This window comes from Schistocerca serialis, chromosome 7 (genome assembly GCF_023864345.2).
Source record: "Schistocerca serialis cubense isolate TAMUIC-IGC-003099 chromosome 7, iqSchSeri2.2, whole genome shotgun sequence".
Lineage (NCBI taxonomy): Eukaryota > Metazoa > Arthropoda > Insecta > Orthoptera > Acrididae > Schistocerca > Schistocerca serialis.
The window spans coordinates 293,715,895-293,732,676 of record NC_064644.1 but is presented as its reverse complement, the minus strand read 5'-3'; the positions used below and the strand labels follow the sequence as shown (position 1 = coordinate 293,732,676).

Below are 16,782 nucleotides of genomic sequence, written 5' to 3'. Positions count from 1 at the left end.
CGGAGTTATGGTGAGGCATTGGCGACAGATGTTGTCTTTCAGCATCCCTAGAGACGTCGGTCGATCACGATGCACTTGCGACTTCAGGTAACCCCAAAGCCAATAATCGCACGGACTGAGGTCTGGGGTCCTGGGAGACCAAGCAAGACGAAAGTGGTGGCTGAGCACACGATCATCACCAAACGACACGCGCAAGAGACCTTTCACGCGTCTAGCAATATGGGGTGGAGCGCCATACTGCATAAACATCGTACGTTCCAGCAGGTGTTTATCAGCCAGGCTGGGGGTGACGTTTTGCTGTCCAGCGCCATCAGTCGGACATTTTGTGAACTTTTTTTGGTTCTAATAAAACCTCATGTCATTCCAAGCATGTGTGTCAACTTTTACCTTTCTATCTACATTATTCCGTGGTTTATTAAGTTTTCAAATTTATACTGACTTTTTGATCACCCGGTATATGGCGTCCTGCTATATCCCAGACAAGCTCTGTAGGTGACAAAGCAGGGGACTCATCAAGCCAGTCAAGGATCTGGACGTTATTCAGGGCGTTTGTAGTGTGAACTGCTGCATGAGGTCTTGCATCATTATGCTGGAACACGCCATTTTTTATCCTGGTAATGAATGGTACAAGAACAAGATTTACAATTTTTGCCACACACTGGGGAGCATTCAGCCTGTTTTCAGCGATTGCCAAATAAGTCCTGTTGTCATATCTGACAGCCAGAGACTACCACCCAACTTTCCAGTTGACTACGGCTCTGGACTATACATGTCTCTGTTGTCTGTGGCTTGTTGTTAGCGCTAAGCGATTCATTACAATTCGAGATCTCAACCAAGCTTCCACTAGTCTGTTCCAGCCGGTTCGCGGTGATACTGCCTGAAACACCTGCCGAGATTTCAACAGTTGTCATCCGCCTGTTTGTCAGAACCAGTGGAACAATTCTAACGATCTTCTAGCGATTAGTCCTTCTGGAAGGGCCTGTGCCAACGTTTCTTATTACTGTTGTCCTGAGTCCGTCTCGTGATCTCTCGTGCTGTAGTCATTCCAATACAGTCAACTAGCTGGGCGATCTGTCAGTATGGTAATCCCGCGTCCCTCGTGCCAATGATCCGGCCTCTCTCAAAGGCCAAAAGATAGAGGTAGTCTGCACTTTTGCGTCCTCTGGTCAAGCTGCGTAATGATCTACAACTGAAGAGTTCCAGTGACGTCAGACAGACTCATAGCCATCTTGCTCTTACATCATTTTTCTACTTTCTTCTGCAGCGCAAATGAGCTCAGGAGGAAATTTTAATCAACATACCCCGCAGGAATGGACATTACTGGAATGCCAGTTTGATAGCGCTCGGCCAAGTTGTTCGTACTCTAACACTTTCCCGATCGGATCCATTAGAAATGGTTTCTGAAAGCACAAGACTGTGAAAACAATCTTTTTTTTTATAAATAACTTCTGTACTATCAGTCACGATTTTCTTTTATTTAAAGTTTACACGACGCGTTTCGGGGAATTATTCCCATTTTCAAGTGCGTTCTCTCTGTGCGCTATACTCTTTTTCCCCGTAATGTTTTTGATGTGTGAGGTTCTACACTGTTCTTTTGCCTGCGCTGCAATATATAAAAACGCGCAATTTTTAGTTGATTGTCGATCTCTGTATATACACTACTGGCCATTAATATTGCTACACCACGAAGATGACGTGCTACAGACGCGAAATTTAACCGACAGGAAGAAGACGCTGTGATATGCAAATGATTATCTTTGCAGAGCATTCACACAACGTGCTCACATGAGGAAAGTTTCCAACCGATTTCTCATACACAAACAGCAGTTGACCGGCGTTGCCTGGTGAAACGTTGTTGTGATGCCTCGTGTAAGGAGGAGAAATGCGTACCATCACGTTTCCGACTTTGATAAAGGTCGGATTGTAGACTATCGCGATTGCAGTTTATCGTATCGCGACATTGTTGCTCGCGTTGGTCGAGATCCAGTGACTGTTAGCAGAGCATGGAATCGGTGGGTTCAGGAACGCCGTACTGGATCCCAACGGCCTCGTATCACTAGCAGTCGAGACGACAGGCATCTTATCCGCATGGCTGTAACGGATCGTGCAGCCACGTCTCGATCCCTGAGTCAACAGATGGGGACGTTTGCAAGACAACAACCATCTGCACGAACAGTTCGACGACGTTTGCAGCAGCATGGACTATCAGCTCAGAGACCATAGCTGCGGTTACCCTTGACGCTGCATCACATAAGGAGCGTCTCAGATGGTGTACTCAACGACCAACCTGGGTGCACAAATGGCGAAACGTCACTTTTTCGGATGAATCCAGGTTCTGTGATGGTGGCATCCGTGTTTGGCGACATCGCGGTGAACGCACATTGGAAGCGTGTATTCGTCATCGCTATACTGGCGTGTCACCTGGCGTGATGGTATGGGGTGCCATTGGTTACACGTCTCGGTCACCTCTTGTTCGCATTGACGGCACTTTGAACAGTGAACGTTACATTTTAGATGTGTTACGACCCGTGGCTCCACCCTTCATTCGATCCCTGCGAAACCCTGCATTTCAGCAGGATAATGCACGACCGCATTTTGCAGGTCCTGTACGGGCCTTTCTGGATACAGAAAATGTTCGAGTGCTGCCCTGGCCAGCACATTCTCCAGATCTCTCACCAACTGAAAACGTCTGGTCAATGGTGGCCGAGCAACTGGCTCGTCACAATACGCCAATCACTACTCTTGATGAACTGTGGTACGTGTTGAAGCTGCGTGGGCAGCTGTACCTGTACACGCCATCCAAGCGCTGTTTGACTCAATGCCCAGGCGTATGAAGGCCGTTATTACGGCCAGAGGTGGTTGTTCTGGGTACTGACTTCTCAGGATCTATGCACCGAAATTGCGTGAAAATGTAATCACATGTCAGTTCTAGTATAATGTATTTGTCCATTGAATACCCGTTTATCATCTGCATTTCTTCTTGGTGTAGCAATTTTAATGGCCAGTAGTGTAGTTAGCGGCGAAATTTGGAACAACTTGCACTTACAGTTTTCTTGTGGCCCATTTGTGCAGATTCTCACACATATTAAATATCACACACAATTTTCTGGGTACAGTGTACATTGTGAATAATAAACTTGCATAAACAGTTATGAAGGTGTTTTTAGTTGGGGTCAACAGAGATAGTTCTATAGATCTTCCACAGAGTGTGATATACGAGGGCTATTCAGAAACTAAGATTCGATCGGTTGCGAAATGGGAACCACAGTAAACTAAAAAATGTTTTATTTCTAACAGTTTGCTACACCTTCCAGCTACGTCTCTACATAGACTTCTACTTAGACATCTGTCGTAGCGTTGTACCAACTTTCCAATATCCCCGTCATAGAAGACAGCCGCCCATACTTTCCATCGCTTCTCTATTCTTGTCTGCAGTTCGCTGTTCTGTGCCAAAATGTGTTCATAGCCAGTGGTCCATGTGAGCAGAGATGAACATCAGAGGGATCAATCACTTCCCACCCAAAACGCTGCAGAGGCATCCTCATTGCACCGGCCACTAATATTTGGCTAGGCTACAGGCATTTTTATGTGCTCATTGTGTGCGCGGAACCGAAAAGAGCGATGGTTAAAAACCATTCAACAGCCAAGATAGCATGAAACATTTTTTAAATTTAAGACAGCCAGTTTTAACAAACTATCCTGTCATCTTCGGGTTTTAAAATGTTGTGTTGTGAAACATGTTCATTTTACGCTTTCGCCCATCTTCGTTTGGCGTAAAATGTAATTAAATCTTTAGTTACCACATCGATGTTGGAGCTGCCTTTCTATTCTGCTTGTTGTTGCTACTATGCAACATGCGGATACTGCTCAGTTTTGATGCCACGCTTATAAATGCGGAAAATAGGAGCAACACAATAGAAAGGCAGCAGCAGCATCCAAATTGCAGTCGATGTTTATAATGATATGCTAATAGAAGATTTAATTATGTATTACGCAGAATGAAAAGGGGCGAAAGCCCAAGACTTGTATTAGGATAAATAAAGACACATAAAAATGTGGGTGGTCGCTGTGTTTCCCAAAGTAATGTGATCCAAAGCTTCAGACCTGAAGGTGACAGCATAGTCTGTTGAAACTGGTTGTCTTAAAGAAAAAAAATATTTTGTGCGATCTTGGCTGTTGAATGGTTTTTAACAATTAAGCAGATCGCCCTTCAGTTCTCTCAAAATGAGAAAATTCAATGAAAAGAGTGACGTGACGCGTTTGACAGGCATACTAGAGACACTGTCCAACACAACTGTGCAGAAATTCATCGGACTTTCACTGTCTTGTCCATTTCGCGACCTATCGGATCTTACTTTCTGAGTAGCCCTCGAACTTTTGTACAGAGGGTATTTATCTTAACGATCTAGATCATAATTTGCTTATACCTGTTTAAATGGTGCATATTTCCATTTGTTACTTTTTTAAGTATAGTGTCGAAGCAATTGTAGAAATTCACTGATTCATTTTCAAGTTTTTATTATTTTATCTTCATATTTTTTGTAATGTGAACATATCTCCAGTTCTTCTAACACATCCATTTTATGGAATATTTAGTCGTTGGAGTACTTTAATATTGTTCTCTATTTTTCCAAAATGGTGTCCTTTATTGTGTATGAATGTGGCTATTGCTGATGTGTGCCTGTCGTTTGTGTAGGCTTTAATATGCTCCGTATACTTGGTGTTCAAATTGCGGTCTGTTTGTCCTAAGTACTTTATATGTTCTTGGAATGTACAATTATTATACAGATTGTTAATATAAATACCCTCTGTATAGAAGTATATCAAACTCTGTGGAAGACCTATATTATTATCTTTGTTAACAACATCTAAAAACATCTGTGTAACCGTTTGTTTATGTAAGTTTGTTTTTCCTGTTGTAGACTGTGCACAGAAAATTGTGTGTGACGTTTAATATGTGTGAGACTGCACAAACAGACCACAAGAAAAGTGTCTGTATAAGTTGTTCCAAATTTCGCCTCTAACTACATATGACTATCGATAAGCAACTAAAAATTGCGCGTTTTTATATATTGCTGTAAAGGCAACATAAGAATGCAGAACCTCACACATCAAAAACATTACGAAAATGTGGCTTGGTACACATAGGAAAACGCACTTGAAAATGGGCATCACTTTCCGAAAAGCGTCGTGTAAAATAGGAATAAAAGAAAATCGTGACTGGAAGCAGAAAAGATTTTTATAAACATATCCAGTGCAACAGTTTCCATTTTCGTAAGTGTTTTAATTAAGCACCTATCTATCTAGAGCGCTAGTTTAGTTTATGATACGTAAGGCCAGATGCACTTAAAAGCCAATTGATAATATTTAGACACTGACATCCAAGCGGAAAAAATCATTAAGCCCAGAAAGCGTATAAGTTAAGCTCTGGAGACAAGCTCTAATGTCTTACAACAACGCATACCTAGGAATTACAAGTGAAGCATTTCTATAACGAGAACCACACACAGACTATATCATCAGCAAAGCGAGAAACAGACTAGGATTAATACGACTAACCACAGGCAAAGTAACTGGGACATGAGGAAATCGCTAGTCCATAGATACTAGAGCACGCAGCGCCAGTATGTATGACGACAGCCACTTGTATGTCACACATATTAACCCATATATGCCGATAACCTTTTTTGTCACGTAATTGAACGATTTTTCACACATACATCTTTTATTAGTGACCACAGACAACAAGTGCAATAATAATTTGTAGTTGCCAGCTCTTAAAGGCGATTTTTTCAGTGGGGCAACAATGACCCCATGGGCACATGAGGTCGTACATTACTATGGAAAGGGAATAATCAAAATAAAAAATGTTTTACGCAAATCAATGTTTATTAATTGAAGTTTGATAATCAGACTTTATTTTTTCAAGTTATGAACTATTATTAATCACAAAACATAATGTAACTGTGCGTTCAACTTTGTTTGCAAAGTTTGTAGTGCAAATGTATGTTGCATTTACAACACAATTTGACACTTTATTTTTACAAAGCTCACATCTTCTTCTGACCTGACGAATGAGAGTAGCTTGTTGAGCTAAATGTTTTCTTACACTAACAGATACAGTCGTCCTCATTTGCTGCTGTGGCCCACGCTGGATTTTAGCCGTACCACATTTCTGGAGGCCCGCCGAATGCTCTATAGTACCCGACTGGCACATGCTTTTTACGAGTCACCACGTTGTCAGGTCGCAGCAGGGTTGTTTTCGAACCATTGGGCATATACTCGTATGGGTTAAGAACAGAATGGCAGATACCCAGAATCGCGGTGAACAGCTACTACTCAGCAGGCTCAAGAACGCCATACGAAATCCCTAAACACAAGCCTCGTAGAATTACCGGCAAAAATATAAGGGGCGTTCAAAAAGAAACGAGGCGGAAGCATATTTACAGAAACCGGTACATGTATGTTAGAAGTATTGACCCGGGCTGTTGAGACACTTGTCCCACTGTGACACAAGGCGGTCAATGGCTGTGTCATAAAATTCCCGGGGCTGCGATGTTAACCAGTTCCGCACGTACAGCTGGACGTCGTCGTCCGAGGTGATTCGTTATGCTGACGTTCTTTTTTGACCAAGATGGCCCCCTTCTGATTCACTTCCTGCAGCACGGGACAACAGTGAATGCCAGCGTTACTCGCAAACCTTGACCACCCTTCGCCAAGCGATCAAATCAAAACGACCAGGCAATCTCACCCGTAGGGTCATTCTGCTCCACGACAATGCAAAGCCTCATACGGCCAACACAGTCGCGGCACTCCTGCAGAAATTCAAATGGGAGGTTCTCGGCCACCCTCCATACAGTCCGGACCTCTCTCCCTGTGATCGCGCCATTTCTGGTTCCCTTAAAAAGGCTCTGAAGTACAAACGCTTCACCTCGGACGATGACGTCCAGCTGTGCATGCGGAACTGGTTAACACCGCAGCCCCGGGAATTTTATGAGACAGCCATTCACCGCCTTGTGTCACAGTAGGACAAGTGTCTCAACAGCCAGAATCAATACTTCTAACATACAGGTACTGGTTTCTGTAATTATGCCTCCGGCTCGTTTCTTTTTGAACGTCTCTTATATGAGACAACAAACGCAGACAGTGAAATCTTAACTCAGAATTTACTAAATGAAACCATAACCACATGCAACTGCCCACATTACGAACATCATTTACCCACGACGTATCATCACACAGGGCATCAATAACAGGACTGATGACAGCAAAATATACACCAACTTACTAGGGCTGAAAAACCATCACTTATTGGAAGAAGAAGTCGACGAATCACACAAGACACAGTAAGTTTTCAATGCCTACAACTTAAAATACCGAAGCTAACAGGATCAACAATCGCGATGACATGAAGGAATTAAAGTCATCTTCTAGTGGGCGTTGACTTGTATCGATGAGCGAAGTTAAAAAAATTTATACCTGGCCAGGATCGAACCTGGGTCTCCTGAACACAACTCAAATACACTGACCACTACACCATCTGGACACACATGTCACTACGCCCGAACGGAGTACTCCACGCCTCCCGTCGAACCCAAATTCTCAACTTGCACCACACATTACTACTCATTAGCCTCATTGCTGGCGGCGTCTAAACGCTTACCGTAGGAATCCAAAGTGTGCATCTGCACTGAATGGGTAATTGGCCACCATTGCCTTAATTATACGTGCGGTGAGGAGTTTAGAGGGGTTCCGCTCACTTGTCTCTTAAATGCCAAGATTGTGAAACACTGCCCTCCTAAATCAGGCAAAATAATTGGGTAATTACAAAAACCTAATAGTTCGTTGTGTAATCAAATAAGCAGTATCCCAACACCACTAACCATATATAATGCCGCATGATTTTGACATGCCTGTCGACACAAGTCTTGCACAAATTTCATTAGAGTGTCCACTGGGAAATGGGAATGGCATTTTCCTTTTCTGAAGTGCGTAAAATGACTAGCGCATCCATAAAGCGTGCTGTTAGTTGTTAGAATGCTGAAGCAAACTGATGTGTGGTACTTACGCCCACAGAACCGTCCTGGACATCCGAGACGCTCGCCACGTCCGACTGCTGAGCGATGGATTCAGTTTCTTGAACGGACTGACCGTCATCTCTGTGTATCACCTGTAACGCCGAAATCCAAGTGAAGAACGATTTAGTCTCCAGCTCTTTACCAGAGAACAAACAAAAGATGAAATAGCCTTTCAGTTGCGAGATAGTATTTACACATGGGACTGTACAAGAGTACTGCTACTCGCTGATATACAAGGCGACTATAACAATTTATAGTAACTGCCTGTAGGTTGCAAATTACAGATCGAATGAAAGAGAAACTATAGGTGAAAGATTTTAAGGATATAATGGAGAGAACGTCCAGTAAAGAAAATTCTTATTGCTACTGGCATGTTACGTAGCGTAACAGTAAGCATGATATCTATTGTCTGTTAAACTGAAACATTCATATGGGTCTGTTCAGAGTAGGGCTCCATACGTGCTGCCTTCCTTTGCTCCTTTCCAAAATCACCAAAACATTGTCCACACCTCGCCTACCGTAGCCAGCCTATCAAACCCTACATTACAGCATTACCCTACTCGCTCTTCTCCCACATGAGCAAAATGTAAACTAAGAAAGAAATTCTTGAAAAATCTGATTTATTTTAGTTATTTTGTAAAATGAAATACCATCCTAACAATATTTTCTGACATATAACAATACTCGAAACAGTTATCATTCTCATGTCACTGCACGAAACAAATAGTGCATACTATTCAAGGTAAATTATCATATCAAAATACAATAAAAATAGTTTTTATTAAAATTTGTATTTAACTGGTAAGACAACCTTATTATATTACGAAAACATAAAAATTAATTAACAGAATAATAATACAAAAGAAAAAATAATAATTTACACAGTACCTGTAATACAAATCAGAAATAAAAAACTAATTTGAAAGAAGTGCATAAGTGTAATGCTGAAATGTAAACTGCTAATGTAAAGCATATGCTTAGTAACGTAGATTTTGTTTCGTAAATGATTTGCTCCTCGTTTCTGTATCTGTAGAATAGTCATTTTCATTAGAAAAATCAATATTTCATTCTCAATCAGTTTTTTATTGATAGTGTTATCAAGCCAGATAACCGTTCTTAACTCATTTCAGACCGTAGTAACTATCAATTCTGGATATTAATTGGAAAAAGGATTTTATTCACTTCGAGTCTAACCTGATAGAAAACGTTCTCATGGGTACGTTCAGTAGGGGAGACTCACAATGCAAGCAAAGTGCTGTTGTCGGATCCTACTAGATCCTTTTAAGGGCTAGTGAGTTTTCCATGACGTAGATTTTTCTGGTGCCATTTTAATTTTGAAAAACTTCGGAAACCCCCTAACGGGCGCAGCACTTACCAAAGGAGTTTTCAGATAACATGATATATTCAATTCCTGGCCTACGGAATAATTTTGCTCATATAGTGCTCTAAAGCAGACGTTTTTCAAACGTTTCGTTCCAGGGGATAAACTGTATCCCGTGCACATTTAATGATTCCTTGTTTTGGACGGTTTATCGACAATGCATATTCACTCGAAGTTGGTGAAATTTTATAACGAGCCTGCTTCTTCAGCCACGATTGAGTGGCTGGGTTCAAATTTCTCCCTGCTTCTCTCTACGCACGGTCCTCATTAAAAATGTTCAAAAACGTTAACTATAGAGGGAAACCTCTAGAAAGTTGTTTTTTCCAGCATGCTTCTCACCTCGGATATGCAGCATCCTCAATTACCGTCATCAATTTCATTAAATGAAGGAGTCAGTTGCACTGAAAACGTATTGATTTAAAAGACCGATTTCGGCCCTTAGGCCATTAGCAAGTTTTCAATTATTTCCGAATGTAAAATGTTAATAATATCGAGAAATTACTAGATTTGATGTTGGACGATCGGCAACTGACGATATCTGAAAGAGCTGACAATATAGGCATGCCAGAATAAGAGGGAATACGATACATTTTGCATTTAAGATGAAAAATTATCTATGAGAAGTCATCTTACGTGGCGAGTGCTGCATCTGTTGGACAACAAAGAAGGAAAAGCGAGAGCGAATTTCTCAGCAATTTTTTGACTGCTGTAGAAATAATATATTTATTTCCTGTACCAACTTCTTATTGTGGATGAGGGTGTCCAGCTTTTTACGCCAGAAACATACGCCACACAAAGTTAATAGGTGTGAGTCAAGGAGCCTGTGGTTGGGGAAGAGATCTATTAATTACCCTGAAAAGGGTAAAACTGTTGCATTATATTAGTCATCTTCCTTGGGTACTGTGAAAAGGGACCATTGCCGGCCGCGGTGGTCTAGCGGTTCTGGCGCTGCAGTCCGGAACCGCGGGACTGCTACGGTCGCAGGTTCGAATCCTGCCTCGGGCATGGGTGTGTGTGATGTCCTTAGGTTAGTTAGGTTTAGGTAGTTCTAAGTTCTAGGGGACTTATGACCTAAGATGTTGAGTCCCATAGTGCTCAGAGCCATTTGAACCATTTTGAAAGGGACCATTGGGATGCGGAAAGCCGTGAAAGTTGTAGATTTTTTTTTAACGTAGAGCACAACAAAATGACAAAGTCACATTAGTCGACACCATAAAAGAACACACAGTTGGCTCTGGAGGGTTGAAGATGCTGTACAACTGTTACCTGGCGGTCATGTGTGTGTGTGTGTGTGTGTGTGTGTGTGTGTGTGTGTGTGTGTGTGTGTGTGCCAGGTGGTTGTATGGAGTTAGCTCAGTAATGTGAATCGACCTGGAGCCGTCACGGAGAGCCGTAAAGGAGCTATCGTGTTTGAATGTGCCCTTGGCTACACAGTGAACTAAACTGCCCGATTTGTTGCTGTATCGACGCGACTTGCCCGGCGTGTCTACAAGGGATGGCGTACCACTCGCTGCCATGCAAAACAGCGTAAGAACAGTGGTCGTAAAATATCCTACAGGGCAGTGCAGTGATCGGAAATGGATTCCGCGCCATGTCTATGACAATCGGCTTCAGACCCTACAGGAACTGCTGCCGTCAACGAATGCCGGTGTACGCTGTGGTGACCGAAGTCATGGAATAGCTCCAATATAGTGTCGAACCTCCTTTTGTCCAGCGTAGTGCAACAACTCGACGTCGCATGGATTCAACAGCTCGTTAGAAGTCTAAGAGCCTTCAACATCGCAGCGCGTAAGCAATCGTTGGTTAATATATTAAAAAACTAAAAACCCGCCTCGATTGCGAAAAAAGAACCTAGTTTCAACCTAGGTTTCGGCGTAGATAACTACACCTTCTTCAAAACAACAATAAAACCCACAAGTGCCTAAGAAGACCTTTGTCAATGATTAAAAGAACACCATAGCTATACATTTATAAACGAAAAAAAGGAAAACACAAACAGTACATATGTACAAAGTCAAAACCATTACTTAACTTGATGGTGTACGCTCCACCTCACACCGGCCTATGTTCGGTGGGCCATGACCCGCCATAAAGTGCAAGAACTTGCAGTTTATGGCGGGTCATGGCCCACCGAACATAGGCCGGTGTACACCATCAAGTTAAGTAGTGGTTTTGACTTTGTACATATGTACTGTTTGTGTTTTCCTTTTTTTTCGTTTATAAATGTATAGCTATGGCGTTCTTTTAATCATTGACATAGGTCTTCTTAGGCACTTGTGGGTTTTATTGTTGTTTTGAAGAAGGTGTAGTTATCTACGCCGAAACCTAGGTTAAAACTAGGTTCTTTTTTCGCAATCGAGGCGGGTTTTTAGTTTTTTAATACGTTAGAAGTCTCTTGCAGAAATATTGAGCCATGCTTCCTCTGCAGCCGTCCATGATTACGAAAGGTGTTGGCGGTGCAGGGTTTTGTGCACGAACTGACCTCTCGATTGTGTCCCATAAATGCTCTACGGGATTCACGTCGGGCGATCTGCGTGGCCAAATCATTCGTCCGAATTGTCCAAAATGTTCTTCAAATCAGTCGCGAACAATTGTGGGCCGGTTAATGGCGCATTGTCATCCAATTCAATCGTTGTTTGGGAACATGAAGTCCATGAATCTTTGCAAAAGGTCTCCAAGTAGCCGAACATAACCATTTCCCACCAATGATCGGTTCTTTGGACCAGAGGACACAGCGCATTCCATGTAAACATAGCCCACATCATTATGGAGCCACCACCAGCTTGCACAGTGCCTTGTTGATAGTTTGGGTCCATGGCTTCGTGTGGTCTGCGCCATACACGAACCTTACCATCAGCTCTTACTAGTTGAAATCGGGACTCATCTGACCGGGCCAAGATTTTCCAGTCGTCTAGGGTCTAACCAGGAGAGCCACTACAAGCGATGTCGTGCTGTTACGAAAGGCACTCGCGTCTTTCGTTTGCTGCCATATCCCCTTGACGCCGCCGGCCGCGGTGGTCTAGCGGTTCTAGGCGCTCAGTCCGGAACCGTGCGACTGCTACAGTCGCAGGTTCGAATCCTGCCTCGGGCATGGATGTGTGTGATGTCCTTAGGTTAGTTAGGTTTAAGTAGTTCTAAGTTCTAAGGGACTGATGACCACAGATGTTAAGTCCCATAGTGCTCAGAGCCATTCAACTCCTTGACGCCAAATTTCACCGCACTGTCCTAAAGGTTATGTTCACCGTACTTACCACCATCCCTTGATTTGTGAGGTTATTTCATGCATTGTTGCTTGTCTGTTAGCACTGACAACTCTGCTTAAACGCCGCTGCTCTCGATCGTTAAAAGAAGGCCGTCGGCCACTCCGTTGTCCGTGGTGAAAGGTAACTCCTAAGATTTGGTATTCTCGGGACTCTCTTGGCATTGTGGATCGCAAAATATGGAATTCCCTAACGATTTCCGAAATGGAATGTACCTTGCTTCTAGCTCCAAGTACCATTCAGCGTTCAGAGTCTGTTAATTCCCATTGTGCGGCCATAAGCACGTCTGAAACCTTTTCAATTGACTGACCTGGGTACAAATGACGCTGCTCCTTTATATTTGTGTACGTTATACTACCGCCATCTGTATATGTGCAAATCGCTATCCCATAACTATCACATAAGTGTGTATTAGTCAATTTTCGAGCTAACGTTGCAAACAGAACTGCAAGCAATGGAGCACTTGAAGCTGCCCGTCTTTTGATGGCCAAATAACACAGGACTGGACAGTAACGGATGGAGGTGTGTAGGGAGGTCAGACGATTTGCGATTTTGCCTCTTTTAAAATGATGGAAGGCATCGAGTGCTCCGAGCCGATTAACCTGTACAGTGTGGATGCTGTAGTTCAGACTGGAGATTGTTCTGCGTTTATTCAGGGCTCCTTTTCTTACCAGGCATTGGGCCCATTCATTCGGATTTCCGCGTACATGAACCAAGTATGTTTATTTCATCATTGGTTCAAATGGCTCTGTGCACTATGGGACTTAACATCTGAGGTCATCAGTCACCTAGAACTTAGAACTACTTAAACCTAACTAACCTAAGGACATCACACACATCCATGCCCGAGGTAGGATTCGAACCTGCGACCGTAGCGGTCGCGCGGTTCCGAACTGAAGCGCCTAGAACCGCTCGGCCACACCGGCCGGCTATTTCATCATTCCCCGTGTCAAGTATTGCCCGTTTAACGGTGTTGCTGCAGCGCGATGCAACGTAGCGCAACCACCATGCGCTTACACAGCGTGTCTCTCCTAAAAGTCCTCAGGCACATTTTCTCTGCTCTTTCGGCAGATATTTGCAATTTCTTTTTTGCAATGTATAGCTGGAGTCAGCCCAAAGAAACACTGCTCGTCACATCTTTTATGTGTCGCCCAGCGTAGACGGAAAGCGTCGATTTGTTTTCCCTTTGCAAACAAAATGATTTTTAAACGGAATTTTCGTGCCTGTTCGATAGAGCGGTCCAAAATTAGTCTACTGCGATATCTGTTTTATCGAATGATAATAAGAGGGAGAGTGAAACAGGAAGAATAACCAGAGCGGTTCTAGGCGCTACAGTCTGGAAGCGCGCGACCGCTACGGTCGCAGGTTCGAATCCTGCCTCGGGCATGGATGTGTGTGATGTCCTTTGGTTACTTCGGTTTAAGTAGTTCTAAGTTCTAGGGGACTGATGACCTCCATAGTGCGCAGTGCCCAGTGAACCGTTTTTGTGAAGAATAACCTGTACTCCAGCAGTGACTATACAATGCTAGGCTTACTGGATGGCGGCAGCAGACAACGCTGGACATGGTTATGCTGTTGCATCGATATAACGAATATCACACGAGACTAATTTGGAACCCCTCTATCCAATGGGAACATTGAATTGCGCTTTAAAAATCGTTTTGATCGTAATAGGAAACAAGCCGACGCTTTCCGGCGACATTGGGGGTTGCATAAAAGACTTGATCATCAGTATCTGTTTGGATTGATTCCAGCCACACATTGCAAAAACCAAAACGCAAATATCCACCGAAACTACAGACAAAATGCACCAGACGACTATTAGGAGAGACACCCAGTATAAGCACCGACATGCAAGCTGGCGATTAGTGTGGCATTCTACGTCGACATCTACATGGTTCCTCTGAGTTCACACTTAAGTGCCTGGCAGAGGCTTCATCGAACCATTTTCATACTACCATTCCACTCTCGAATGGCGCGTGGGAAAAAGGAACACCTAAATCTTTCCGTTCGAGCTCTGGTTTCTCTTATTTTATTATGATGATCATTTCTCCCTGCGTAGGTGGGTGTGAACAAAATATTTTTGCATTCGGAAGAGAAAGTTGGTGATTGAAATTTCGTAAATAGATCTCGCCGCGGTGATTGAAATTTCGTAAATAGTTCTCGTCGCAAAGAAAACCGCCTTTGTTTCAGTGACTGTCACCCCAACTCGCGTATCATATCAGTGACACTCTCACCCCTATTGCGCGATAACACGAAACGAGCTGCCGTTCTTTGCACTTTTTCGATGTCCTCCCACAGTCCCACTTGGTAAGGATCCCTCACCACGTAGCAATATTCCAGCAGAGGATGGACAAGCGTAATGTAGGTTGTCTGCTTAATGGGTTTGTCGCATCTTCTCAGTGTTCTGCCAACAAAGCGCAATCTTTGTTTCGCCTCCCCCACAATATTACCTATGTGGTTTTTCCAATTTAAGTTGCTCGTAATTGTAATTCTTAGGTATTTAGTCGAACTGACAGCCGTTAGATTTGTGCGATTTATCGTATAACCAAAATTTATCGGATTTCTTTTAGTACCCATGTGGATGACCTCGCACTTTTCCTTGTTTAGTGCCAATTGCCACTTTTCGCACCATATAGAAATTCTCTCTAGATCATTTTGTAATTCGAAATGATAGTCTGATGATTTTACTAGACGGAATTACTGCGTCATCTGCAAACAATCATGTCATGTGTGTCAGACGTGCGTATGATAAGTGCGGAATGGTGAACTATGGAGACGTTATTACCAAATGCGTCCAAACGGGACCAAAGTGCTGTTATTCTCTTCTTGGCTGCCGAAGGACGAACATCGGTAGACATCCAAAGGAGAATGAAGAATATATGAGGGTTGGAACTTTAATAGTGGCAACTATTTATTTACAGCTCGTACAATATAGATACGTGTTTCAAAGTTTTATTGACCTTCAAAGTGTACAACCCGTTGCCAGCGATGTGGAAGTCCTAGGATACTCTTAACAGTGCCAGTTGTGTTCTGTCTCTAGCTGTTCATTTTTGGAACACAACCTACGACCAGCTTAGAGACAGAATTGATGACACTTTCTGCAGGACCTGACCACCATTCTGCAGGACAAAGCTCAAGCACGTACAGTGCAAACTGTTACTGATTTGTTTCACCGATGGGGCTGCTAAGTGCTATACCACTTACCGCACTCCCCTGACTTAAGCCCTTGTGAGTTTAACTCGATTTCTAAACTGAAGAAAACACTTCACGGCATTCGCTTCGGAACTGCTACAAATTCGTCGGGCGATAGACCGCGCCGCTTCAACTGTCAACACAACTGGCACTGCTAAGAGTAGCCTACGACTTCCACATCGCTGGCAACGGGTTATACACAATGCTGGTGACTACTTTGAAGGTCAGTAAAACTTTGAAAGACTTATCTATTTTGTACGAGTTGTAAATAAATAGTTGCCGCTATTAAAGTTCCAACCCTCGTATACAGGGTGTTACAAAAAGGTACGGCCATACTTTCAGGAAACATTCCTCACACACAAAGAAAGAAAATATGTTATGTGGACATGTGCCCGGAAACGCTTACTTTCCATGTTAGAGCTCATTTTATTACTTCTCTTCAAATCACATTAATCATGGAATGGAAACACACAGCAACAGAACGTACCAGCGTGATTTCAAACACTTTGTTACAGGAAATGTTCAAAATGTCCTCCGTTAGAGAGAATACATGCATCCACCCTCCGTCACATGGAATCCCTGATGCGCTGATGCAGCCCTGGAGAATGGCGTATTGTATCACAGCCGTCCACAATACGAGCACGAAGAGTCTCTACATTTGGTACCGGGGTTGCGTAGACAAGAGCTTTCAAATGCCCCCATAAACGAAAGTCAAGAGGGTTGAGATCAGGAGAGCGTGGAGGCCATGGAATTGGTCCGCCTCTACCAATCCATCGGTCACCGAATCTGTTGTTGAGAAGCGTACGAACACTTCGACTGAAATGTGCAGGAGCTCCATCGTGCATGAACCACATGTTGTGTCGTACTT

General features: G+C 43.2%; 1 protein-coding gene across 2 annotated transcripts in view; it reads right to left on the bottom strand.

Moving 5' to 3' along the window:
- LOC126412381 (dihydropyrimidinase-like) overlaps window positions 1-16,782 on the bottom strand; it is a 265,941-nt gene that overhangs the window by 94,032 nt on the left and 155,127 nt on the right. Inside the window, exon 3 of one of the 2 annotated variants that reach the window (XM_050081951.1) lies at window positions 8,069-8,170. The exons of the other annotated variant lie outside the window; for it this stretch is intronic. Coding sequence (XP_049937908.1) covers window positions 8,069-8,170 — 102 coding nt within the window. The remainder of the gene's footprint in view (window positions 1-8,068; window positions 8,171-16,782) is intronic. 2 annotated transcript variants of the gene reach the window in all.